At 42.5% G+C, this 27050-nt stretch overlaps 1 protein-coding gene across 1 annotated transcript in view; it reads left to right on the top strand.

Annotated features, from left to right (window-relative positions):
- STAB2 (stabilin 2) overlaps positions 1 to 27050 on the top strand; it is an 82560-nt gene that overhangs the window by 28816 nt on the left and 26694 nt on the right. The window contains exons 19-40 of the mRNA XM_058804703.1: positions 3612 to 3698; positions 4183 to 4294; positions 5524 to 5704; positions 6651 to 6744; positions 6917 to 7075; positions 7449 to 7544; positions 8042 to 8137; positions 9115 to 9162; positions 11359 to 11495; positions 11861 to 11975; positions 12696 to 12773; positions 12911 to 13003; positions 13117 to 13224; positions 16108 to 16239; positions 17277 to 17402; positions 17999 to 18055; positions 18852 to 18947; positions 20038 to 20233; positions 21046 to 21141; positions 22491 to 22536; positions 23638 to 23714; positions 25748 to 25873. Coding sequence (XP_058660686.1) covers positions 3612 to 3698; positions 4183 to 4294; positions 5524 to 5704; positions 6651 to 6744; positions 6917 to 7075; positions 7449 to 7544; positions 8042 to 8137; positions 9115 to 9162; positions 11359 to 11495; positions 11861 to 11975; positions 12696 to 12773; positions 12911 to 13003; positions 13117 to 13224; positions 16108 to 16239; positions 17277 to 17402; positions 17999 to 18055; positions 18852 to 18947; positions 20038 to 20233; positions 21046 to 21141; positions 22491 to 22536; positions 23638 to 23714; positions 25748 to 25873 — 2356 coding nt within the window. The remainder of the gene's footprint in view (positions 1 to 3611; positions 3699 to 4182; positions 4295 to 5523; positions 5705 to 6650; positions 6745 to 6916; positions 7076 to 7448; positions 7545 to 8041; positions 8138 to 9114; positions 9163 to 11358; positions 11496 to 11860; positions 11976 to 12695; positions 12774 to 12910; positions 13004 to 13116; positions 13225 to 16107; positions 16240 to 17276; positions 17403 to 17998; positions 18056 to 18851; positions 18948 to 20037; positions 20234 to 21045; positions 21142 to 22490; positions 22537 to 23637; positions 23715 to 25747; positions 25874 to 27050) is intronic.

Raw genomic sequence — 27050 nt, 5'->3', positions numbered from 1 at the left:
GTCACAAAAATTATTTCCCAAACATTATATATTATATATTCCCAAAAATTATATATTAAATAATATATAATTATTTAATAATTATATATTATTAAATTTAGGTTAGGAACTTTAGTCAGCCTTGAAAGCTTCCTGCATAGTTTAAAATATAGTTATAAATTCCAAGATTTAAGCAGAGCACTGCTAGCCAGGAAAACACAAAGGAGCAATGGCTTTTGCAATTTTCACTCTGACCAAGCATTCCCATCACTCTCAAAACAGGAGTAACAGCACCTAATAAACACTGATTGTCTTTAAAGAGTTAAAAGACACAAACCCTGTAGGAACTGGTAGATCTACACACTTACAAGAGCTTTGCATCCCTAAAAATGAAACCTTTGGGCTAATGCATACTTATCCATGTAACCATTCCAGGGGGAGGAAGGGACTGAGTAGGTGACACCAAGTGGCACTGAGCATCAAAGAGAGCAACATCAACAGAGGGAAACATTGCCCACAACAATCAGCCTGATTTTTAGGTTCTAGAGGGGTAAAGGCTCACTTACAGGAATTTTCAGAAGCACAAAGGCCAGACACTATGCCAGCTTCAGACATGACCATGCAGCTCTTATAAAAGAGCTTTTATAATACCTTGAAAGCATAGTAGTGGTATTGGTACCTCAGCTAATTCCTGCACAAATGCTTTTGTAATTCTGATCCTTTATTCCTTTAAGTCCTGTACAACATAAGGGACTACTAAATCCAAACCTGATTCTTTCCCCACAGCCCCAGTGATAAATCTGTGGGAAAAGTGCCATAATTCAGGTTTATGGTCTCCTGTTCAATGGCTACAAAACAGTCATGTAACACAATGGATGCTGCTCTAGGATTTATGCTAACTTGATTGAAGATCAAGACATTGACAGTCACAAGGACAACAGCTTTGATGAAGTCCATATCCACAATCTGAAAAGTTCAGCCTCTCTGAGGTTATTGCATGTAGAGAATTCACATTTAAAGCAGCCATTGGAGTTTATATCTCCTCAGTAATGCAATTGCCAGACTCTGTCACCACCACATGGTGATAAATTAGTTAGTCAGGAAAAGCAACCAAAGGGTGAAGACAAAAAATATCTATGTACCACTGGATCTACCACGTAGAACCAAAGAATATTTTTCTCTTTGCCACCTATACACAAGACAAATTTCTGTTCACAGTGCCTGCATTCTAGACTCGATAATCTGTGTTTTTCCAGGAAAAATAATATATTTTCATAGAACTTTAATGTGTAGACTTCACTAGACTCTCACATTATATTAGTTAACTGATTATACTGAGTCTAGGACACCAGTGCATTCATGTCCTTGTTTTCTTCTGTTGAGGAAGCTTCATGTTCATTAAAAGAAAGGAGTGTGAGAAGGAAAAGTGGGGAAAGGAAGGAGAAGGTGGAAATGAACAACAATTCTTCAAAAATCAGAGCCAGCAGATACAGCCAGGCTGCTCTGCCTTGGTTCCAGATTCATGCTGGAACACTTAGAAGCATAAAACCTCATAAAACAGAGGTACTTAAAGTTTACAGGGCATGCCATCCATAAGGATGCATCTCAGCAGTTGGTATAGCACCTTTTCATCCCAAGAGCATCCTGAGACATTTCCCCAGCAGACTCACCAGCTGTACAAAAGGCACAGGGGGAAGGCATGCCCATATTTTGGTTATTGCTCTGCCAATATAGAGAGCAAAAAAAAACCACATATGAAAACAGGAGACTGCATAAAAAATACAAATATAGATGGTACTTTCATCTCTTTTTGGTAATGACTGAATCATCTGACAATTCCAGCATTATTTTGTTTGCTGTTGTAAAATTCCCTGTATCCTTCATAGAAGCTCTTGTTTCTCAGATGAAGCAAGTCCCACTTCAGCAGAGGGGGATGTGAGGAATGAGAATCACTATGAAAATGCTTTGGGAGTTAATAAACTGGATATGTTTAAAATAGACCTCACATCTGTTAAAAGTTTCCTTTTGATTAAGCATCCTCCCTGAAGTAACAGTCTGCAGACACAGGTTCAGGAAGGAGTGAAGATCTCCCATCTGCTTTCTATTTAAGAGATGAAAATTTAGCTGCATATTTCTCCACAAAAAATATTTCGCTACAAAATTCAAGTCTGTCTTGCACAGGAATGTTATTCCCCATTTTATAAAAATCCATTGATAGTAGTCCTATAAATCAGTAGTCAGAAACAATGAAAAGAAAGTTCATACAGTGAAAAATACATAACTTAAGAAAGTTTTTAAATGCAATACCAGCAAGGTGCTTTTTGTTCTCCAGGTAAATTATGCTGTGATATTAAAACTGTTTCACAGAACTCTACATAGCTGAGAAATACTAATGTTTCCCTTTTGCACATCTTTCTCAAAACAGAGGTACATTATTGAATGCCCAACCTTTCAAAGAATGGACTGTGCTAGAGCCTGCAATATTACAGCAAAGAATTATAGAATTACAGTTCCTTAAGGTGAAATGCATGTAAAAGTTTTCCAAAGTATTCTCTTATACATGGAGAACTTTCCTTTTGGAGTTGAGAGGTGTTTGGACATGTCCATGTAGTTTCCATGCACTTCAACACCAGGCTGAGAGGAGCTGGTGTACATCTCAGAGGTAAACAGCAGGGAAAATCCAGAATAGCTGTCAGATGTTATTGACAACAGCTCACTCATACTTTGCCATGCAGGAGTTTTCAAATAAAGCTCCAAGCCCAAGTGTATTAATTTTCCCATGCAGCTTTACCCATGAAGAACAGGACAACTCATCCCCTCCTGCTCCCAGGATTTCCCATGATATTGGATAACAATGAGTGGGGAGCAGAAAGGAGAATCACACCCCAACTACTGCTTGGGAAGCCCAGTTCTGGAGAAGTCATCAGTCCTAAGAGATCCTCACACCCTTCTGGGGCTCCTCAATAGGCTTCTGCACTTCATGAGCACCACTTAGTGACAGGCAGAGGGGTCCAAAAGCTGTAAGCTTTGTAAGCCTTTTGCTGATTCCTAGTTGTCTTGAACCCCACAGGCAAATCAGTCCTTTAAAATACACTTTATAAATAAACAGATAAAGAAGACACTGCACAAATAAATAACAACATACAACTGAAAAGGCCATTCAGAGCTGCATGGTGGCTAAATCCCACCCTGGTACAGAGGGGAGGGAGGAAGATCAAGGCAGCATTTCTGGCTGTCACAGCACCTCCCTGGGGTGAAACATCCTGAGGTTCCTGATCCCAGATTCCAAAGAAACTGCCTGCAGCCTAATTCCACTGCACTCCCACTGGCAAATATGAGACTGCACACAATATGGGCAGATACCCACTGGCATGTTCATAAGTGGGGACAGGATGGGGATTGCTAACACTGAGTCTGAGAAGAACAAGAGCATCCCCTTAGAGAACTGTCAACACCCCTCCTCATTTTAAATAAGCCATTGCAGAGCTGGTTCTGGTTCAACACAAGGCTCTTCAGAGACTGTTGTCCATGCAGGCATTTCTCAGAGGGCTGAAACACAGCAAAGATTTGGTCTTTGTGCACTGCCTCTGCCCTAAAGCACTAAAAACAAGGCTATTTTCTTTGTTTTGCAGGAACCAAAGTGTTGCAAAGGCTTCTTTGGCCCTAGCTGCAGACCATGCCCAGGAGGCTTCTCCAAGCCCTGCTCAGGGAATGGGCAGGTAAGCAGAGCATCCAGCAGCACCCTGCACTCCAGGGTGGGGGAAGGATGAGCTGTGTCCCAAAAGCCCCTGGAGCATTTCTGCCCAACAGGAATGCTGGGCTCCACAAGGGCTGCCCCCTTCCTCTGTGTCCAGTGATGGAAAGGGGATCTGTCACTTCTCAGATGCCCAAATTGCAGATTTCTGGGGTTCCAACACACAGGCAAGGCTGAGTGGCTCATTCTCATAATTTTAATTTGCACAGCACAGTGTAATGACCCCTCCCCCAGCTCACTATTCTCACATAAAAACTGCAAAGAAAGGTAGAATATATAGCAACAAAGAAAAAGCACAAAGTTTTTCTTTGAAACACCTGTCTCAGCAAAGCTGGAGTTCTTCCTGAGAGTCTATCAGTCACAAAATATGGACAGGCATATAGTCTCCTTTCTAGGGTAAAGACTTGTTTGAATTCATACATAACCACCACCTCCCTTCCACGTCACAGTGCATGGATGGACTGGATGGAAATGGCACTTGTGTTTGCTCTGAGGCATTTCAAGGCTTGAGCTGCCAGTTCTGCTCACACCCTGGCAAATTTGGACCTCAGTGTGACAAAGGTAAGTGCAGCTCCACAGCCTCAGCACAGGAGTGTGAGCAGGAGCCCCAATAGGGACTTTTAGACCCTCCTGGTGTTCAGACAGGAGTTACCTGGCTGCTAAACAGTCCCTGTGGAAAACAAGCAAGATGTTCCTGGGGTATTTTCATTTCTATTTCAAAGGGATGAATTGTAAGGCCTGTGTAGATACTCTAAATTTTTTAGATATTCTTATTTTTTAATACTCTAAATTTTTTTTGCAGGGGGTATAGCTTGTTTTATACTAATTAATTGTTCTTTTGATTTCTGTCTCCCTCACGCAAGTAATTAAAAAGAAAATTTTTGCTATTTGTTCCCATCTGCTATTGCCCACAACAGAACAGATTCTGCCTGCAATGCCAAACATATGTAATCTAAGAACAACTAGATCTATAAACAGGTTGTGTTCAGGCCACTTAACTACCCTTACTGAATAATTTCTGCTTGATTTTATAGCTCACAGTTCTGCACTGACAGAGTTAATCCTACTGAGCTAAACCATAATACATTTGAGAGTCTATAGTATATACAACATCAAACATACATACATTCCTCATCTACAAAACTATTTTTAGTATTTTTTGTTATGTAACAGCCTGCCATTCATGAAACAAAGCTCCCTTGAAGGTTCAAAGGTACATGAGCAAAAGCTGAGACACAAATTCCATAAGGAATTGTGGTAGTGCCTCAACTCCAGTCCCACCAAAGTAACAAGTGTTTGCTTGACTAGTGACTGACATTCTTTGGAATGCACAAAGCTTTCCTGCTGTGTCCCTTGGGCACATTGCTGTGCCTCCAGCAGCACTAATCCACTCAGTCCTAGCAATATGCTGGGGAGGGTCTTGGAGCATCTGTGGGCTCAATGTTTAAAGGCTTACCCTGTCACTGAAAGCACAGCAAAAGCCATGCAATGAGTAACTTTAATAGTCTGGGACATGGCATTTTGCTCCTACTTCTCTGAAGCACTCTGAAGTTCATTGATAAGAGCAGTGTAAAGATACAACAGGTTTTAAAACATAAAACACACCTGAAAAGATGTGGCTATTATTAACAAAATAATTGTTAACAAAAGTCCTCCATCAGAATGAGATAAAAAAATGCAAAAGTTGAGAGTCTTGAAAAAAAAAATAGGAAGAGCTGAATCATAATAAGTGGGAGTACAAAATGCCTTTTTCCACTGTGGAATTGCACACTGTGGTTTATCACTGGCAGAGTGCCCCTGCATCAATGGGAAGTGTGATAACCGAGCAGACAGCGACGGGAGCTGCCTGCCTGGATCCTGCAGAGCTGGATACACAGGGAAACTCTGTGAGCAGCAGATTGTTCCCTGTGAGCCCTCCCTGCAGCTCTGCCATGCACATGCAGAGTGCCAGCTCAGTGATGGCACAGTGAGGTAAGTCAGCAGCCTGCATCCATTAATATTCACTGCGCTGCAGCTCTTTCCTGTTTGCCTGAGCAAAACAGTCCCTGGCAGCAGTGCACACACAGCAGCCACTGCAACAGCAAACAAGCAAAACCATGCACTACATCAGCCTTGAATTGCAGGATAATAATTACAAGTTCTTAATACCCTGTACCTTGTATATTTAACACTGAGAGTTGCATACAGATCTGATCCTTGATTAAAAGCCTCCCTTCCTACTAACATCTACAGAGATTTTCGGAAGCTGTTATTTCTAACCATCCCTTAGTGATTTAGGTGTTTAAGCCTTGAAATTCCCAGCAGTTTGAGGATGGATATCTCGCTCTGGTCAGGCCAGGTAAGTTTTGCACACCACAGCACCACAGACTTCAGCACAGGTTCCCCAGTCCTGCCCATAAAATGGTTACTGCTTCAGCTGCCCTGCACTTCCTCAAGCTCACCCTCACATGCAGCAGGTTTGCCTCTTGCTGCAGTGTATCCATAATGAGTACAACAAGCATAATGGGGGATGCTGCAGAACTTTAGTGCTTAAACAATCCCCTCCAATTTAGGTTAATCCTGGGGAGGGACCCAGGGAAACAGGAGGGCTCATTGTCTCACACACAGCCATCTTCTGTGTAACTGAGAGAGTAAAAGCAAAGCCAGCCCAACTTTGCAATGATAACATCAGCTCAGAATTAATCCCACTCCCTGTCTCACACGCAGAGAATGGATCCCTGATTTGACTCAATTAACCCAATCAATATTTTGGAAAAAAAACCCCAGATAATGTACATACTTGAGCTACTTGCATCACGAATCCAAGGTTACCAATTTTAAGCTGCCTATAAATAGCACGTTGCAGTGGAAAACAATCACTTTATTTTAGAGCTGTCCTGTCACGTGTAACGCCTCCTTCCTCCTCTTGTCTCTGTAGCTGTGTTTGCAAACCTGGCTACAAGGGAGATGGCTTCAGCTGCACCAAAGCTGACCCCTGTGCTGTTTTAAACCCTGGTGGCTGCAATGTCAATGTAAGTACATGATTTTCCCACAGAAAGGCAAGCAAAGAGAAAGGCTTGGCCAGAAACTTCTACATGAGAGTCACGGTTTTCATTGGAGCTCCAGGCTCTTTCTCCAGAGCTCGGACAAGCCTGATGCCTACAGGCAGCTGTCCTGAACGGCTGCCTCTGCATCTCCCCCTAGGCTGAGTGTGTTCAGACAGGCCCAGAGGAGCATAGGTGTGTTTGCCAGGCAGGATGGACAGGAGATGGGAGGGACTGCTCAGCCATCAACCCCTGCCTACTGCCCAGCACGGCACAGTGCCACCAGAATGCCACCTGCATCTACATCGGGCCAGGGCAGGTAGGTGCTCACAGTCAATGCCACCTGCATTGCATGTCCTCGACCATGGGCTTCCTACCCTGCTTTCTTCCCCAAATCCTGCTCTCCCTCACAGCCTTGAGGTTATTTCCACATGGTGCTCTCTATCCAAAACAGTCTCCCTAAATTCCAGTCCCGGTGTTCCCTCCTTTCCCTTGCTCTTTCAGCAAACACATTTTTAGAAAGTGCATTAGTGGATGTCAGGTATGAAGGTCTCCTGCAGATATTAGTCGGTGTCATTCCACTGGAGTCAACGCCAAGCTATGGAAAGACAGAGAAACTAATTCACCATGTCTAGAATATGAACACTATTTTAATCATTTTAATGAATTGCTGTGTTTTATTGAAATGACAGAATGACTGCAAGTGTAAGGATGGATTTCAGGGGAATGGAATTGAATGCACACCCATAAACCCGTGCCTGGAACAAAATGGAAAATGCCATCATCTGGTGAGTAATTAATCATTCCCTGAACAAAGTGTTCAGATTCATATCACACCTCACCTCCTGCGCACACCATAGAATTTATTTGCCATTTCAAGCCTGCAATTCCCTTTGGAGAAAGCACTTGCCAGGCAGTTCTACAAGCACCAAAAACACTGTACCACATCAGTATGGTACATGAGCTGAGGATAGACTGCAAGGGCTGCTCCCAAATCCAAATCCAAAGCCAGTACAGAAGGATTATCTCGAGCCTGGAATAAATGCTGGTTTTCTACCAGCAATTACGACTTGGATCCACTATCCTGTTGGGATATTTACTCAGGCATCTATCAGCTTTATTAGTAGCTGCATGTGCTCGGCTGTGTCCTGTAGTTCCATCCTCAGAGCTAAAGTGAGGAGCTCTGGGGAGCAGAAGATGGATCTACCATAGTCAGGTGAAAGAACAGGGCTTCAAACATGTAGGGAGTGATTTTTGACAAATTCTCTCTCTTTCTGGTTCAAAGGCAACCTGTCAGTTTGAGTCCTCCCGTGGCTGGCAGTGTGTGTGCCCAAAGGGCTACGAGGGGGACGGCAGGAGCTGCTATGGAAACGCTGCAGATGTAAGTGCTGGGGTCACCTCCTCTGGGCACAGCACCTGCTGCACAGGGCCCACCCTGAATCTTAACCGGGGAGAACAGCAAAACCTTTACAAACAGTCAGAAAAATGTGATGCTCACCAGCAATCTCTGCAAACGATGGTCCAGCGGGAACACTCGCCTGATTCATAAATTGTGTTTAAAATTGTGGCTTGGGAAGGGGCCTAAGGGAGCAGAGCCTATTTCTGTCTTCAAACAAATTGAAAATTTGAAATTGAAAACAAATTAGACAACGCCAATCCCAGAGTCCAGAGCTAAGCACTCACCTCCCAGCTGGGAGCACCAAGCAAGTCAACTCTCCCAAAGTTTTGCCCTGCAGCCTGTCTCAGTGGAAATGATCAGTTTATCATGTTGAAACAAACTGTGCTGACCCACAGGCAGATAAAACCAAAGTAAGTCAATTGGTGAGATAAATATGCATTTAACAGCACAGGAAAAATGAAAGTGTCCTCAGTCTCAGCCCCTGGCAATAATCTCACATGGCTCTCAGCACTACCTGCCACCCCTGCTTATACTATTATCTATCTTTGTTCTAAGTACTCTGGCAGAATAAGGGCTGGGTGATGTGCAAGATGCTGTGCAAATATCAGCTAAAACAACATAAATTTCAATCAATTTTGCATGGAGTTAAGGGAAGAATTAAGTTTAAAGTTACAGGAAATTAATGCTTAGCCAGGGGTCAGTACACAATACCTACCAAGGTCAGGTACACACCTAAGCAACCCATGGCCTGATTTTCAAGAATTGATAATTCACCTTTTGCATTACCAGAAAGTATTAAAAAAACCCCAAAAAACATTAATTCCATCCCTTTTCACACATCCTCCTCCTCCATGTCACATCAGCCAGGCCAGACATGGTGGGTTGCCCCACAGTCAAGAGCACTTTAGTACAGCTAATTATAACTTACAAACTCATTGATCTCTCTTCTCTCTCATCAGGAGTTATCCACTCTGTCAGAAGCAGCTGCTTTTAACCAGTGGGTTAATGTAAGTACACTTGGCGGTTCACTTCTATAGTATGTTCAAGTTTGCAGAAATGCATAAGCCTTGTAGACTTTAGAAAGGGGAGCCTCAGAGCAATATTTCCATCACAGAGAGAAAGCTGAAAATCTGCAGAGACATCAGGGTGCCTTTCCCTGAATGTCTCCAGGGATGGGTCATCCACCATACTCCTAAGCAACCTCTTCAGTGTTTCATCAGTTTCATTGTTAAAAAAAAAAAATCTTGTTTATATTAAACCTAAATCCACCGTTTTTCAATTTAGAACCATTGTCCCTTATACTTTTGCAAAAAAGTCCTGCTAAGAAGTCTGCCCCACCTTTCTTACAACTCCCTGTAAGTGCTGAAAGGCCACAAAATGTCTCCCTGGAATCTTCTTTTCTCCAGGCTCAGTGGGGAAAGATTAACTTCTTTGGCTCCAGATTATGGAGGAAGCACCAAAGTGGGTTTCAAAACCCAAAGTTCTGGACATACTAAAAATCTACTTTTTGTTTTCACATGCCATCATTTATTACTGGAGCAGCAGTAACATTAAGGTCCTACCTCACTGAGATTGGAAGCGTATGAATAAAGATCAAAACTGGCTGCTCCCACAAGAACTGAAACCCTAAATGTAAGGAGTGTTCAGCAAATACCTGGTGAACAAGAAAAGACAGTGATGTTTTAATGAATATCATCAGAAGTCACAGCACATCAGCTGCTTTAAGGCTTTTCAAAGGTAGATGGCTTGGGGATCATTAAAGTACATAATTGCAAGGAACACCTCAGGGAGCTTCTGAAGAGAGCTCCATGTGGCTGATTCAGTGCAGGTGTCTGCCTGGCCCTGAGCTCAGATTGTGGCACCAGGCACTGAAGAGAGAAACTAAGGAATTTAAAAAATGGGCACAATAAGAAATGCTATTCTCCTGCTAATATGCCCTTTAGATAATGGGGGAACAAAACAGAGGGAAGATTCTGTATAATCTATTGAAACAGATGTGGAAATTTCTGCTACACTTCAGAGAAATGCTATCACTTCAAATAAACACTGGTAACTACAAACATGAGCAAAACAGGCAAGCATATCCATTTGGGGGTTTTTAACTTTGTACTTGAGCAGGAATGTGATGTTTACCACTTTTCCTAACCAAATTCTTTTCTTGCTGCTCAGGAAGGATGAGAAGGGGAGGTTTGTTACTCTTTCTATATTTAAATATTTTGAAAGTGATAGGATGATGGCTAGGAAGAAAGATGATCTTAACAGGGACAAAATTCCCAGCTATTTAAGGGAGCTGATTTCCCTTGATTCAAAACACAATATGGGTAATGAAGGACTATCCAAAACAGCTTCCATACCAGCTGCAAAAAGGTAGACCCCAAGCTCATATTGCTCCCTCAAGTTTTGCAGTATCAAAAATGGCAAGCTGTGGAGCCTGTGAAAAGCTTGGAGAACTCCATCTTCAGCAAGATCACATGTAAATATTTAGCTTTCCATATTTCACTCCAAAAAAAATTCCACACAACTGGAAAAATCCTCTCCAGTGGAAACGCTTTCCATCTTTAAGGCAGATAAAAACATGGAAGATTAATTAATTCATGCATGCTACAGATCTGACAATCCCTATCTAAAATTAGAGCTGTCAGCAGCAAGCTCCACTGCAGTGCTAGTGGACACAGATAACTCTTGGATATCTGGGAAAAAATCCCAGCCATGTGAAATAGTCTTATTCTAAAAGGGAATACACTGTGTCATGGGAGTTTCTTATATCATGGTTCATAGTCCTTCCATCAATTGAACAGCATGGAGTGCTCTGGAAGAGCAAATTACTTGAATTTATCAGTAACCACTAGTATATCACCACTAATTTTTTTAATACATTCAAGTGCATAATTCAAAGCCTATGAGACAGGCTAACTTTTGTGGGGGTCAAGTTATGCCTGTGATCATAAAAACCAATTCTGACCTGGACATTATTTCTGCCCTTTCAATGCTAGCAATCTATTCTGCAAGAAGTAGACACTCGTTTTCCATTTTTGTGCAGCTGCAAGCGCTATTGTTCAAGTCATTGCTCAGTATAATGGTTTTTCCCTTTCCAGGCTGGTCACAAAGCACATCACATACTCCACCTTGCTTAAAATGTCACTAGCTACTATTTATAGCCCATCCTTGGAATGAATTATTTTACCCTCTTTACTTCCATGCAGGAGGCCAAGATAAACTCGGTGTTGTCCACCAGCTCAAACCTGACTGTCCTCGTGCCTTCTCTGCAAGCCATTGAGAATATGGATGAGGATGAGAAAGCCTTCTGGATGTCAAAAAATAACATTCCAACTCTCCTTAAGTACGTTCATGGTTTGGGGGTTTGGCTTTTTAAATTAACTGGTTTTTATGCTAAACAAGCCTTTGGTTTGAAGGCACTAGAGCAAGACAGGCATTTTGATTTTAAAGGGCGGGCATAGGATTCTTCTAGTTCCAGTGGCATATAAATCTCTGTAGCAAGGCCACTGGAAAAAAAAAGGCATTATTTATATTATGTCAGAAATGTTTAAAGGTTGAACTCAGATAAAAACATGGCTGAACAAGGTGTTGTAGAAGCCATTCCTGCTTAAAACTACCATTTGAGACACACTAAGCATGTTTATCTGAAATAAGACAAAGAAAAAAAGAGAAAATACAAAACCTTCAAATCTAGTTAATTTCCTTTAGGTCTCATGTACTGACAGGAGCTTACAGCTTTGCTGATTTCCAGAATTTATCGTCCTCTGACATGCTGCCAACATCGCTGCAGAGCAAATTCCTACACTTGTCTAAAGAAAATGGGGTGAGATGACCTGCAAACCACTGTGGTATCATACACCAAACCCTGGCCATCACTGCCACTGACTTTCTTGTACTACAAAATCCACACATTATGTATTTTTTAATATACATGTCAAAACATTAAAGGCATAGTTCTATTATATGGGGCCCTCTGGGAGAAACATTACCTTGTTTTTCTCCACCACTTTACATCACTGAAATTTGTCCACAATATCAATTATTTCTAATGCTGCTGCAAACACTGGACAGCTGTAACCAAGCAGAATGGCAGTCCTTGCCTGGAGCAGCCTGTGTGAGCCAAATTATCACAAAGAGCATCAAGGAAACGAAATAACTTAATTTAGGGAACAGGGGAGGTAGGAGGAAGCAGTGATAACACACATCACCACATATGCAACTTGATAGTCCTAAACCACCTGAGGGTATTTTTAATGAGGGTATTTAAATAAGTTACAGCCCTTCTCCCTTAGCCTGTTATCAGGTAAATTCCATGTTCTGGGGAGGATTTCCTGGAAATACACAAGTCACACTAAAGCACTTCCAAGTCCCCTCCCCTGTGCGCGGTTCCCCAAGGGTCACCCAGCCTCTGGTGTAAGTTATTGGTGCCATGGCACTGCCCTAGGCAAGCATTTGGGGAGGTGTGGAAATGCACAGGATGATCTGCTGGGAAGCACCACCCCAGCAAGGCCAAGGCAAAGCCTCTCTCCTGTCCCTTGTGCAGAACCTGACCCTCGAGGGCGCTCACTTTGTGGCCAGCGACATCGCATCCACCAACGGCGTCATTCACGTCATCGATAAGGTATCCAATATATTGATCAGGGTTTGCTTTTCTGCACCACAAAACTGTTAACCCCTGTGGAGAGCACTGTGCACAGAGCAGCATTGTGCCCTGCATGTGATGCTTGCAGGTGATGTGGGGTGTGTGCTCCCCTGCAGGTGCTGACCCCGCTGCGCAGCGCCGTCCTGCCGAGGCTGCTGGCCCGCCTGGAGCAAATGCCCGACTACTCCCTCTTCAGGGGCTACATTATTGTAAGCTTTCACATGTTCACAGTGTTTCAGAGCAGAGGAAGCTCTCCGCTTGGTTTGCATTTCAGACTACCAGTGGTCATTCTGATTTATTTTTTTGATGTGTTTCACAACAGCAATACAACCTGGCTAATGAAATAGAAGCAGCAAACGCATACACAATCTTTGCCCCAAGTAATGATGCCATAGAAAATTACCTAAAGGATAAGAAATCTGCTTCTCTGGTATGTATAACTCATAAGGCTTGTCCTAACAGCTCAATATTTCATCTTTGTTTCAAGTGGATGGGTTTTGAGGACACAGATATAGGGACATTTGTTTCCCAGGAATCCAGCAAGTTAGGCTTTGTCTGTAACACCAAAGAAGTTGAAATAGGACGGATTTACCTATATTTTCCTGAGTTGCTGGAAGAGCCTAGCTATTTGTTCTGTGTTTTGGCCTTATCTAGATTAAAAACATGGTGACAATTTCCAAGACTCCCCAAACACCCCAGCTTCTCTCACATTGGTCAATCTCTCACCAACACATCCTGCTTCTGCTTCCCCCTCCTAGTCAGGGAGAGCTCTGGGAGTCTCCTGCTTCAAAACAAGATGCAGAAGCCTTGGGAAACCCACACAAAATTTAGATGTATAGAGAGTAACTTCTTCATTTTACAGTGAAATATGAATCTACTCTACCAACCAGACATAGAAAACCTTTCAATTAAAGACAATTTAAAGTAGTCTTTATTGACTGAGGATGCCCTTAAAGATTATAGATATAGATATATAGAAATATAGATAGATAGAAAGAAACAAACAAAAATTACTCTAAACACTCACCGCAGTTTATTCCTCTATAGGTTATTCAGGGATTCCCAAAGGAATAGGTATGGAAAGACCATAAAACACTCATGAATATGCAACACTTCATGTCCAATGAACCCATGAAGTTCAGAGTCCTAAAAATCATCTGACTTTTCCCTGAAAAAAGTCTTGTCAGTAGACTTTTTTGGGTTTTTTTGGGATTTTGAGAGAGGTTTTTATTTCATGTAAAGAAAGTCAGTACAGGAGTGACCAGGAAAAACAATGAAATGAGTTTTTAGGTGAACAAACTCCAGTCCCCTGACACCACTAATACCCATCATTAATAATGCCATGAAATACTGCGAGTCTTTCTTAGAACTATCCAGATGCTGGCCTCGTCACTCCTGCAGGAATGCTGCAGCAACACTCTCTGTACAAATATGTACCCTGACATATTTACAAGTTCAAACCTCCTTCTCAGCCTTTTTGGTTTCCTCCCAATATAAGCTATCCTTTTTCTGCCTTATCCCAGCAGCTTTCTTCATATTGTCTCCAATTTGCAACAGCTTTATAGACTGCACATATCAAGAGCCACACACCTTGCACAGGAAGCATTCCCCATAATTTTCCCAGTGGCTTTAATTCTTCCCTATCTCTTCCAAAAACATTTATCCACACTCTATCCCTACTTGCATGGTCTCCATTTACAGTCAGGAAGCTGAGGAGCACAGGGCTCAAATGACTCATCCCAAACCATTTACCAACAACAGCAGAGCCATGGCAAATGTCCCACATTCACAAGTGATCAAGCTCCATCTGCTCAAATGGCTTTTGAACACTCTTTTAGTTGTTTCTTGTCACATCATCATCTCCACATCACTACAAGAAGAATTTCTAATAAGCTTTGAGAGACACATTCCTATGAGACATCAAACCCAGTAAATATGGATTATACACACACGCAGAAAAATAATTTTCATTTCCACTACTCACCAATGTTTCTTCAGTCTTTCTTCCATCCTCCCAACCTTGCCTAATGTGGCAATCTTAGAAAAGAAAAAAAATCAAAAAACAGCCATAAGGTTAAGTCTGCCTGAGGCTTAACCTCTTTGTGAAACACTTGGGAGAACTGTGCTGCAGAGTGAAGAGTTTGGCACAGGGAGAAGATCCCATTATTTTTTGGCCCTGATGGGCCAGGATGTCCTAACTCTGCTGGTGATTAAAGACAGAAATCAAGATGGATCAGTGTTAGCTTTTCCTCCTATTCATCAAAGTCAGGAGTTTAAATAGGGCTGGACACTGATGGAGATTAGCTCCATCTTAATTCCCACTTTCTCATCTGCAAGTATTTTTTGCCAAATATGTGGAACAAGGCCAGTCCTAAGAGATGGCAAGGCCGCTCTTACTCTGTGGGCACAGCCAGGGACCATCACAAATCTCACATCCTGAAGATGCTCCATGCTTTCACACACTTTTGAAGGAGCAGGAGCAGCATGGACATTCAGAATAAGGGAACAGTGAGCAGCAGGATTTCCCAAAAGGACATTTTTATTGCAAAGACAAAGTTGCAGCAGCACTGTCTGTTGGCTAGGCAGCTCCTAAACTCCCCAAACACCCCGGCTTCTCTCACATTGGTCAGTCTCTCACCAACACATCCTGCTTCTGATTCCCCCTCCCAGTCAGGGAGAGCTCTGGGAGTCTCCTGCTTCAGAACAAGATGTAGAACCATTGGAAACCCACACTACATTTTGATGTATAGAGAGTAACTTCATCACTTTATAGTGCAATATGAATGTACTCTACCAACCAGGCTTAGAAAAATTTTCAATTAATGACAATTAAAAGCAATCTTTATTGACTGAAGATGCCAGGGGAAGGAAGCGAAGGAAAAGATTACTTTAAACATTCACCACACTTTATTCCCCTATAGGTTATTCTGGGATACTCAAAGGAATAGGTATGGAAAGGCCATAAAACCACTCATGAATATGCAACCCTTCATGTCAAATGAACCCATGAAGTTCAGAGTCCTAAAAATCATCTGACTTTTCCCTGAATTCAGCAGCCAGCCCTATGCACAGAAACACACTACAGGCTCAAGCACACCTTGCTCCTCCCAGTTCAGTAGCCTTTCATCTTCCATGGCCAATAACATTTTCATTGTGGCAAGAATGCAGGCTGACCACAGGAGGAAATATGAAATAACCTACCCACTGGAGAAGCTTCTCTTTGAATTCAGGCATTAAACTCTTTGGAAAATGCTATCCCTAGGAGGTTTTCCATCTTTATTAGCTAACACTGAATGCAATTGTGTGTTGGCAGGATGAAGGCCAAATCCGCTACCACGTTGTGCTGGATGAGAAGCTCCTGAAGAACAACCTGCACAATGGCATGCACAGGGAGACCATGCTGGGCTTCTCCTACCAGGTTGGATTCTTCCTCCACAACAGCCAGGTACTGCTGTCTGCACTTGCTGGGAGAAACAGGTTTCCTGCTTTTTTACAAATCCATCTTCAGCTTTAAACTGACATGGAGTCAAAAGGAGCTGTGCATCCCTCATTAACTTCTGTGTCTCAGCAGCACAGAATCTGTCACTCAAATGCAAGGCCTGTCCCAGACCTGCTTGATTCAAAGTCACCCTTGAAGGTATCTTTGATTGAATTTGATTTCACTTGTGCTGTTCACATTTAAAATTGAATTTTAGGTATCAGTCTCTAGCAAATTCAAGCCTGAATTCCAGAGCAATCATTAATCTGACTTCGAAGGGCTGCCCTCAATTATAATAACTTCATATAAAACTTTTTATAAAATTAGTTTTATTATTTCTATTTTCTGTGGATTCACTCCACTTTCAATCCTAACTACTCAAAGCACTGTGCAACAAATATGAATTGCCTTTCAATACCACTTATGGAAAAATCAGGCACAGCAAGATTAAGAGACAGGGTCAGGAAAGGAGCTTGGTCCTTCTTCTCAGGTCCCAGAAGTTCCTGTGGGCATAGACAAAGGAAGACAAAGCTTCCACAGATATTTCAGCCCTGCTCTTTGCTCTGCCCACAGCTGAGCCTTGAAAAAGCATCTACAGTGGGATTTGCTGGTGAGGGCACAATGGGAGTGTGGGGTAGCACTGAGATGATGGAAGCCCTCCTTGAAAGAGCAGCATCTGGCAGGGTTTCCTTGAAGCCCCACATGCCCCAGAAACGGCAAACCCATCTTTTGGCACACCTTAGGCTCCTTCTCCATAGCCTTTACTCCCCTTGGGAAAAGCTGCTCTGCCAAATCCCATTGCTCAGAAGTTTCAACAGGCTGCAAGTCATCCCTTGCCCTCCAGCTGGAATATTGAGTGAGTGCCTGAGGCTAACTCCCTTTGTTGGTTTTCCTTAGGTGACCCCTGTGCATTTCTCTCTTTCTTCCATCTCCTAAATGCTCAGGTTGCCACAGAGCCATGGGACACATCTGCTGCTCTCTAACTGGTTGCATGTCTCTTGCAGCTGTACATAAATGATGCTCCTATAAGCTATGCAAATGTTGCCACAGACAGAGGAATTATTCATGGACTGGGAAAGGTGCTGGAAATCCAGAAGAACAGATGTGATATCAATAATACTGTGATCATTGTAAGTGATAGAAGTTCATAGAGAACCTTAAATTCCTCAGGGAGACCTACAGCCAAACAAAGCTCAAAAGTATAGGATATGTGATACTACTTCTCAGCAAGGAAGTAGTATCACATTTTCCACACACATTTTCCACAAAGGATATTCCTACCAGAGTTCTTAGCATCTCTTAAGACAACTTTGGTCCTGAAATCAGTGTTCAGACAGTCTGGATAAATGTAGTCAGAGTAGCTCAATAATAAGAAATTCCTGAGCTCTAATATTCAGATAATATTAGTAATTCTAATACATCTTCATAGCCAGACCACTTATTTATAAAGTGGGAAGCCTCACTTTAGAAGAGCAAATAAAAAATAGCCAAATGTTCTTTCCTTCTTCCCCCTTGGGGGTGGGTGTCCCCACAGAGCCCTCACAGGGATATTCCTCCTAGCTGAGCAGAACAGCTTCCCTCACCCTCTTTACCAAAGGGGTTACCCTGATAAGGTACCTCAAGCATTAGATTTAGAAATGTGGCTAGAAATCATTATTTTTCTATGAAACAACCTGGCTGCAGCTCTGCACAGTCTGTTAACCACCTCTCATTTGTGTTCCATAAGGAGAAGTGCAGAATTTGTACACACCCATCAAGCTGTCCCCCAGGAACAAAAGAAATTGTAAGTATTTTTTCATTAATGCTAGGGTCATATCAAAACTGACTATATATCCATTCAATCCTATTTTTAATATAATTGTCTCAGTTTCACCAAAATACATAGTAGTTATCTCAGCCTGCTACATACATTGCTTATAGTCAAGACACTCAATACACCCTGACCTCAGGTATTCTCCATTGGGATTACATGAGTACATTTTCCTTTATTATTTATTTTTTAAAATTAATTATGCCAGTAATGATATTCCAAAGCAGCTTTAGTCCCATCCACCTCAAAGTACTTGACTGGCAAAACCAAATTTAACTCCTCATGGGTAAAAAATATAATCCAACTCATAAACATTTCCTTTACAATGAACAGCTGGATGGACTCTTGTCTCAATCTCCTCACAAGTGTATATTGAGATCAAAGTCTTCCTTCAGCAAACAATCTTTCCCCAATTGTGTTCAGACCTAGAAGATAATTTTACAACAGCTGTTTTTTAACAACTTCATAACTTGGTTTTCTAAGAAGAATCACATCAGAAAATGTAAAAAATGAAAAAAAAACTATAAAACTTTTGAATAGAATCTGTTCAGTTCTGAGCAATTTTAGCAGTCTTTAAAACTCCACAGGACACTGAGTTAAACTGACCATATGTTCATTTCTATTTCTAAAAGCATTTCCTTCATTTTAGTTGTGAATGTGTGCGTCAGTGCACAACATGCATAAAGTTAATGTCCCATTGATTAACACATTTGAAAGTAGCTGATCAATATTACTCAGAAGTGCATCTGTTTCTCCAATCTTTGCTCAGGCAGGGGTAAAGAAGTACTGCATCCTCACAGAAAACCACATGAGACAGTACACCATCCAGATTGGCTGCAAGCCCAAGTGTGCCAAAACCATCATTGTGAGTTCACCGCTTTTGTCGTGGTAAAAACCAGGAACCCCCTTCCCCGACCTTCATCCTCCTCATCATCCCCACTGAGCACACACAGCATGCCAAGGCAGCTCCTGACTGGATATTTTTTGACCCTTATTCTGGGCACAGCAGAGATTGGAAGGTTAAAGACTGATGAGAGCTGCAGCACACAAATTTCTGCACGTCCACTGGTGCAGAAGGAGCACAGGATGGGAAGGGTGAACCTCTGCTTGTCACTAGCAATTCTCCACCTCTCCCTGAAATGGTGAAGGGCACCTGGGTCCCACCAAGGACTGGCAGTGTCAGTCTATGTCCTGGCACATTGAGGGATGTGGTCACAGACCAGCAGAGCGGACGTGCAGCTAAAAATCACAGAACCAAACACTAGTTTGGGTTGGAAGGGACCTTAAAGTCCATCTAATCCTAACATCCTCTCCTCGACCAGGTTTTTCACAGCCCCCCACAAACTTGCCTTGAGCTTCCAGGCATGGGATCACCCATAACTTCTCTTGGAAACCTGTTCCAGTGCCTCACCACAGTAAATAACGTCTTCCTAATACCCAATATAAACCCACCCTTGTTGTAGTGTACTGAATAGTTTAGTTATTTGCACTGGGTGTTTGGTAATTTTCACTGTCCACATGATTTGTATCCTACCACCGCACAGTCTTCCCCTTTTTCTCCCCCTAAATGTCAGTGTTGGGGTTCTCTCCCTGGGTTACCCCTCCTCACTTGTATCCCCTTGGCTGTGTCCTCTTCCTCCGCTCCTCATTCCCCTGGGTTTAAAAGTCCCCCATGAGAAGGGGATGGCCTCTATTCCACCTGGGCCCCTTTTCCATCTGGTGGGTCTCCTGGAAATAAGTTAGGACTTTTATCCCCACGTGAAGAAGAGCGCTTCTCACCTTTTATCCATGTAAAAATGTGTGGGCTGTGGCGCACAGCCGGCCAGATTGGACCCGAACAGCCCATCCAGGCACGGCATCTTACACACCCGCCCTCTTTCCCTATCCCTAAAAGCCCCTGTGAGAATCCAGCTCTCCCTGCTTGCCCCCTCAGCGCAGCGTTTGTGCCTTTGCAGAGCAGGGAGTGCTGTGCGGGTTTCTTCGGCGCGCAGTGCCAGCCATGCCCGGGGAAAGCCGGGAGCGCCTGCTTTGGGAACGGCGTGTGCCTGGATGGCATCAACGGCACGGGCACCTGCCAGTGCCAGGAGGGCTTCGAGGGCACGGCCTGCGAGAGCTGCAGCCAGGGCAGATACGGCCGGGGCTGTGACCAAGGTACCCAGCAGCCCCAAACACACCCCAAACCTTCCCCTTCTGTCCTCTAACCACGTTTGGTCCAGGTTCCAGGAATGAACAGCGCTTCCCAATAGTCCAGTCTTAAAAACATCTTTTCTTTCCCCATTATGGGGTTTTCTTTCTAATCTCTAGGCTGGAGACAGGGCTTTCTACTCTGTCACACCACAGACTTAGAAAAGATTCCAGCAAGAGCCATCTAGGGGTCCAAACCTTCCCCTTTTATCTTCTAAACATGTTCAGGCCAGGTTCTAGGACGGTACAGCACTTCCTAATAGGCCAGGCTTAATAACATCATTAAGCCCTTTTCCAGGGACAGTTGCTTCCCCTTTTATCTTCTAACCACGTTCAGTCCAAGTTCCAGAAAGGTACAGCACTTCCTAATAGCACAGTCTTAAAAACATCATCAACCCCTTTTCCTTCCCCATTATGATGTTTTCTTTCTAGTCTCAAGGTTGGAGACAGGGCTCTCTACTCTGTCACACCACAGAAAAGAATCCAGTAAGAACCATTCTCTGTAGCACTGCTATTTTTCACCAATTCTTTCCCATTAAAATACAGTTTCAGACCCTCTATTTGGGAATAGAGGCAACCTAAGCATAGATTGAGTTTAGAGTTATTGCTAAATAATTAGAAACCAAAGGGCACAAGACAGTGCCTTTCTCCAAAGAACCTGGAGCAGAGGGTGCCACCAGCAGGTGATGTCTGGGCCACCCCTGCTGTCCTTCCTGCCCCTTGTTGCCCACATTGCCACACTTTCAGGGACAGTGGGTTTGTCCCCATGTCTCCCACAGCATGCACTTGTGTCCATGGGAAATGCAGCAGCGGGATCGACGGGGATGGCTCCTGTGAATGTGACGTTGGCTGGAGAGGAGTGACCTGTGACACTGGTGAGTGCCCTGCCTCTTTTCCTCTGAGCCAAAAGGGGAGCATTTCAGAAAATGACAGAGCTACAGCCACAATGAGATCCCAGGGCACCTTCCCACATGTGGGTCATATTCCCGTGCTATGGCAATTAATTACTGCATTACTAGAGAGCTGGTTGAGACACCACTCGTGACACTGAAACGCTTACTTAGCTAATTCTCTACCTGTGTCACCCTCTATCTGCCCCCCAAAAATATCCCATTTATTAAAGCTATATGTTTTCCAGAGCAGGTCACCAAGGACATTTTGACCCTCAGATCAAAAACCTCTTAAGTGCTTCTGAAAGTTGATTTAGCTACACAACACCAGATATTAAATTATGTTATTGTTAATGCAATAAAAATAATTAGCAAATAAATCATTTTGTGCTGGCTTAGTACATATATCCAATCATATCCAATCAAATTATATTCTATTTATACATAATTAAAATTCACTCTGTATCGAAAATTCTAGCTATAATAGTATGAAATTTAAAAATGTTGCAAGCACATTTATAATAGCATTCAAGATCAGTTTTAAATTTTCCCAGGGAAAAAATTATTAATAATTACAGTTTTGTAAGAGGGTTGCTATATATGCTCCGAGAAAACCTTCAGCTCCTTTAGAAAACCTACCTTTATATAATTCTAGTATTATACAAGACTCACCAGACTAAACACAGATAAATCACAACAGGTGAAATGCTTTCCTGACAATATGACACAACTCTTCCTTGTAAATTAATTTAAGTGGTATCCACTGATCTATACAGATTCTACAGGTGGAGTCTTACTGTGTTTGTTGGCAGGAATGATGAATCTGACCATGTTTTCAGAAAGCGAATTTATATACTTTATGATATTACAGTATATTAAAAATACTATACTATGCTAAAGAATAGAGAAAGAATACTTACTAAATCCTAAAAAGATAATAATAAAAACTCGTGACTCTTTCCAGAGTCTTGACACAGCTCAGCCCTGATTGGCCAAAGAGTTAAAACAATTCACACCAAAATATAATAAAACAATTACTTGTAAGTAAACAATATTTAAACACATCCTAAAAAAGCAAAACACAAGAAAAACAAGTGAAATAAAAATTGTTTTCTTTTTCTCTGGAGATTCTCAGCTTCCCAAAAGGAAAATCCTAAGCAAAAGAATTTTTTCAAAAAATGTGAATACCACAGAATCTCTATTGAGACTGGGAGCACAGTTGCCTGTCACAAAGTCAGCCTCCAGCTCCACATGGTGGGAACAAAAGACTCTGAATCCAGAAGGATGTTGACCCAAAAGGTTCTGATCCCTACTTCTTTTTTTTCCACTTGCAGAAATCAAAGATGACGCATGTAATGCCTCGTGCCACACCAGTGCTAAGTACGTATGAAATGTACTCATTTAGGGGAGAAGGGAGAGAAAAGACACCTCTTGCAAGGCAAAAATCAAGTCCACCTTCCTCATGACTTCTTATCTCTGAGATATGCTGCTGAGGAGCAATGTAAATCTAATGTATGTGGTGATGAAGCCAGACAGTTCAAACATATTCTCTTCATATCCAAACATACAAATAACACAAAAATGCTCTTACCAGTCCAACACCAATATTGGGACACCAACTAGTTTTCAGAGGAGCAAGTGAGCCCCACTGAGCCATTTACTGAAGTGCATCTGTCCCCTCACCACTGACCAGGCAGCAGGATTTACACTAGTCAAGACATCTCAAAAAATCCCCAAGGAAAACTGGCTGGAAAGACTCCTCATTTTCAGCCACAGCTCTTCTGTAGGAGCTGAGAAACAAGAGGGCAAACCCCCTTTTTTCCCAGATGTGGGTCATTCTCTCCCCTGTTTGTGACCTTCAGTTCAGAGCAGCAATATCATTCTCTCCCCTGTTTGTGACCTTCAGTTCACAGCAGCAATATTTTACTAGGAATTTTTGGCAAAACTTCACTCTCAGATTGGCTCATGGGGACCCCACACATTCTGGAATCAAGACTGTGTTTCTGACAGAAGCAGATTGTTCCTCTCCTGTGTATTTCTTACCCACTGACATACACCTGTAGGTCTGAGGAGATGTGCAGGCATGGCAGGAGTAGGGGGCAATGATGAATTGTGCTGGCTGTTTCCCCCCATAAATTGGGTGCACACAGAGAAAAATTGTGCACAGATTTTTGTACAAATACAAATTCTCTAGTTCTGCACAAAAAAAAATATAGGATATTCAGACACCAAAGCATGGAATTCTAATACCTAAAATAATACATCCAAAACAGATTTGAAAACTTGGTGCAGCTAGTCCAGCTGCAGCTAGGTCCATATTTATGGTTTTTAGCTACCTCTGACTGTATGGGTAAATGCCTTGTTATTTCTATGCAACATTACCTTTAGAAGCACCCACAAAAACAAGGGCTGTACAAAAGACCTGCCCAATTTTTTTTTTCTTCTCTGTTAAATGATGCCTCTCTCCTTTTATTTCTTTAGCTGCCTCCTCCTATCAAATGGCACTGCCTATTGCAAGTGTGCAGCTGGCTTTGAGGGGAACGGGACATTCTGCACAGGCAAGTGAACTTTGTTTCTTCCCTTTGAAAAATTAAAAAAAAAAAATTAGAAAAAGAAACCAAAGAATGCTTGAAGCACTCTCTGGTCACAGTAGAGCTGGTGAGAGATGAGCAGTTCCCTATGCACCAGTTAAAAAACAGGAATTTTTAACCAGTTAAAAAACAGCTCCCTCCAAACAAACAGCAGCCCAACAGGTGCAGATTCACAGCAAACAAAGGGCTCCAAACCTCCAAGTTGTGAGGCATTGTGCTCAGGGAGAGCAGAGAAAAGGGAACATGCTGTGCACAGCCCCAGCCCCATTGTTTGCAGAGTAATGAAACCTGGTTTGTGACTTTTACTCCCTTTCCCAACAAAGCCCAGCAAAGAGAGGCCAATTCAGGGCACAATAACACTTCCAGCTATTGGAAGCTGTGTAGCTCAACCATTTCCTCAGCTTTCTGAACTTGCTCAGATTTCTGGTGTAGCAAAATCCCTTTCTTTAGACTAGAGAGATTTAAGAGACCCTCAGAAAGGGATAATAACACTTTATGCTAGATGTTCCTTCAAAAATCTGGGTTATCCAAAACAGACTGCTCCCAGCTACAATAATCATAATTAATTATATTTTTTCTTAATTCTTAACTGATTAAAGTACTAACGTTTTTCAGACAGAAGCCTATTTTTCTACTTATTCACAATGGCAGGCAGTGTCCTAATCCCAGATTTTGCCACTCTTACTCTGCCTGCTTTAATTTTCTCTTCTGGCACAAAACAGACAAATCCATTTTAATCTGCTGGGGGGGCAATTCCCCACGTGCAGGAAGAGCTGGATGACACAGGTCACCCATAGTGACTTTAGTAGCAGAAAAACATCAACTCCCTGGCCTGAAATTGATGGAAGAGCCATTTAGGGTCATTTGAAGCAAAACTTAAGGCAATTTTCAGGCTGATTTGAGTCACACTGAGGATCAGACAAGGCTCCCTTCTTGCTCTCAAGTTGTGAGCATCCAGCTCATCCAGAGCTGGAGGAACAGTATGAGAATCCATCTGAATAAGAACCCACACTTGCTGTCACAGCAGGGCTAGGTGGTATTTTACTCTAGGCCTCCCGCAAGAGAAGTTATGTGATCTGTGTGCAGAAAATTTCAAGCTCAGGGAACACTTAAATGGCTATTTAAACTAGAGAAATGGCTATTTAAACTAGAGATGAACATGGACTTGGTGTTTTGTTGAAAATGGGCAGAATTGGAAGATGGAAAGTTATTGAAAGTCAGTCCTGGATGAATCCTAAGATCCCAAACCACTTCAGCTTTCCCTTTGGAAATGATAATAGGCATTAAATAACTGGCACTAATGAAATCTGTGGCCTCCTAATTCAGAAAGACTCATTCAAAAAAATGTTAGTAAATCTGTGGGGGTACCAGTCATCAGTTTTTCTCGATCTGGATTGAAGGCACTTGAGACAGTAATTTGTGTTTGGACTCAGGTGTTTATTATTTCTTATCAGTAAAACAGTCTCTCTACTGTGAGTTCTGCAGCTTTTCATTAGAAGGCACAAAATGGCCAACAATCTCTTGTTGCAAGGTCTTTTAAGACTAAACTATCCAATTCAGAACTGACACCTAGATTATTTTCCTTTTTAACCCAATAACTGATCCCACAGAGCTGCAATGCAGACTTTTCTGCCCAGTTACAAAATGCCACCCAAACACATGGAGAAGGAAGAAGCATGAAGAAGAATCCCTGTGCCCTCCATCTTGCTTCCATCCACAAGATACTGAAAACCCCAAAACCTAAATTTCTCACCAAGTGATGCACCTACACTGCTCTCTATGATCTATTTCACAGTTTTGTGGATTCCAGTCTACCTTGAAGCCTAGGAAACTTTCTCCATGAATGAGGGTCAAAGTCAGGGCACCCCAGAGCAGACAGAGAAATATTCCCTGTGCCCTGGTTTCCACATAAATCCCTTTAAAAATGAAGACAGATAATCAAGAGAAGCAACAAGCCATTCCAGCACATTGGCCTAATCTCTGCTGTTGTCCCTGTTCAGCTATTGATGCTTGTGGGAGCAACAACGGGGGCTGCTCCTCCAAGGCAGAGTGCAGGAGAACAACCCCGGGGAGCAGAGCCTGTGTCTGCAGCGCCGGCCACACCGGGGATGGCATTGTCTGCCTCGGTAAGCACAGCCCTGCCCTGCCTCTGCATCTCACTGCAAAGTCACAGTGTTATGAATGAGAACCTCGACTAGGCCAATATTCAAGCAGCAACCAATTTTATTCATTAATATGGTAAAGTATGAGCAATACAGCGCTGGGTACAGTGGGGGAAGTTTTCTCTCCAACTGCACACCGATAGTTGAGGCTTACAGGTATTTATAGGGGTACTCCTCAGCTTTCTCAGCAGTTTCTAGTCCCAATTTTTATGTTACAATTCTATACACTATTGTGATTTAGTTTTTCTCAGGATGTATCACAGAAAGGAGTATCCCAGGTGGTGGTGGTCCAAAAAAGAAAGATGAATCCCATCTGGTGAAGTCCAGCTCTCCAGATGTGGGTCCACCTTTTAATTACAAGGACTATAAATCTCATAACAGTGATGTTCAGCTTCCCCTGGTCCAACTATAAATCCTTGATTTGATGTTCATCTTCCTTTCTCAAGCTGCTTTTCTCTGTTTTATTAAGGCATGAGATAAGCATGTTTCCTTTATATATATTCCAAAGCTATAGTTTCAAGGACACAAGCAATATTCTAAAATTATACAAAAGGTTATTATTGCAGAACTCTTTAAGGCTTAACTACAAGCAAAGAGCAACAGCCTTAAAGCTTTAATTCCAACACTCCTAAATCAACTAAGGTTAATTGCAAACAACAGATAGGTTCAAAGGCCTTCTTCCATGCTTTACTCTCCTCAGTTATTATTAGCATTTGCAACTGTCCCATGGTCGGTTTCCACACATATCACAATCACAAATACACACATTGCACCTGTATGTACCTGACACGAAACACAGCTTTGTATTTCACAACAGGAGAGAGGTTTCCTCTAGGGGGGATGTTCCTCCTCCCACTCTGACCCACAAGTGCAGCTTGCTGACACTACATCCCCTTTTCCTGCCACAGGGCTCATACTACTTGGCACACCACGCACCTGCAGCAGTGCACTGAGGCACAAAAAATTATCAAACAACATCTGTCTCTAGCAAGATAACCCCATCTCCAGCAGCTTGATACACACACACTCCTCTGACCATCACAAAGAGACTTTTAGATATCTCACCTCCCCAGGTCTGGCTTCAGAAATGCTGCTGGCAGAGCTTTAGCCTCCACCAAGACAACTGAAGAACTAGACCAAG

Source organism: Ammospiza caudacuta, chromosome 5, assembly GCF_027887145.1.
Source record: "Ammospiza caudacuta isolate bAmmCau1 chromosome 5, bAmmCau1.pri, whole genome shotgun sequence".
Classification (NCBI taxonomy): Eukaryota; Metazoa; Chordata; class Aves; order Passeriformes; family Passerellidae; genus Ammospiza; species Ammospiza caudacuta.
Note: the sequence above shows the minus strand (reverse complement) of the source record. Positions and strands in the feature narration are given on the sequence as shown.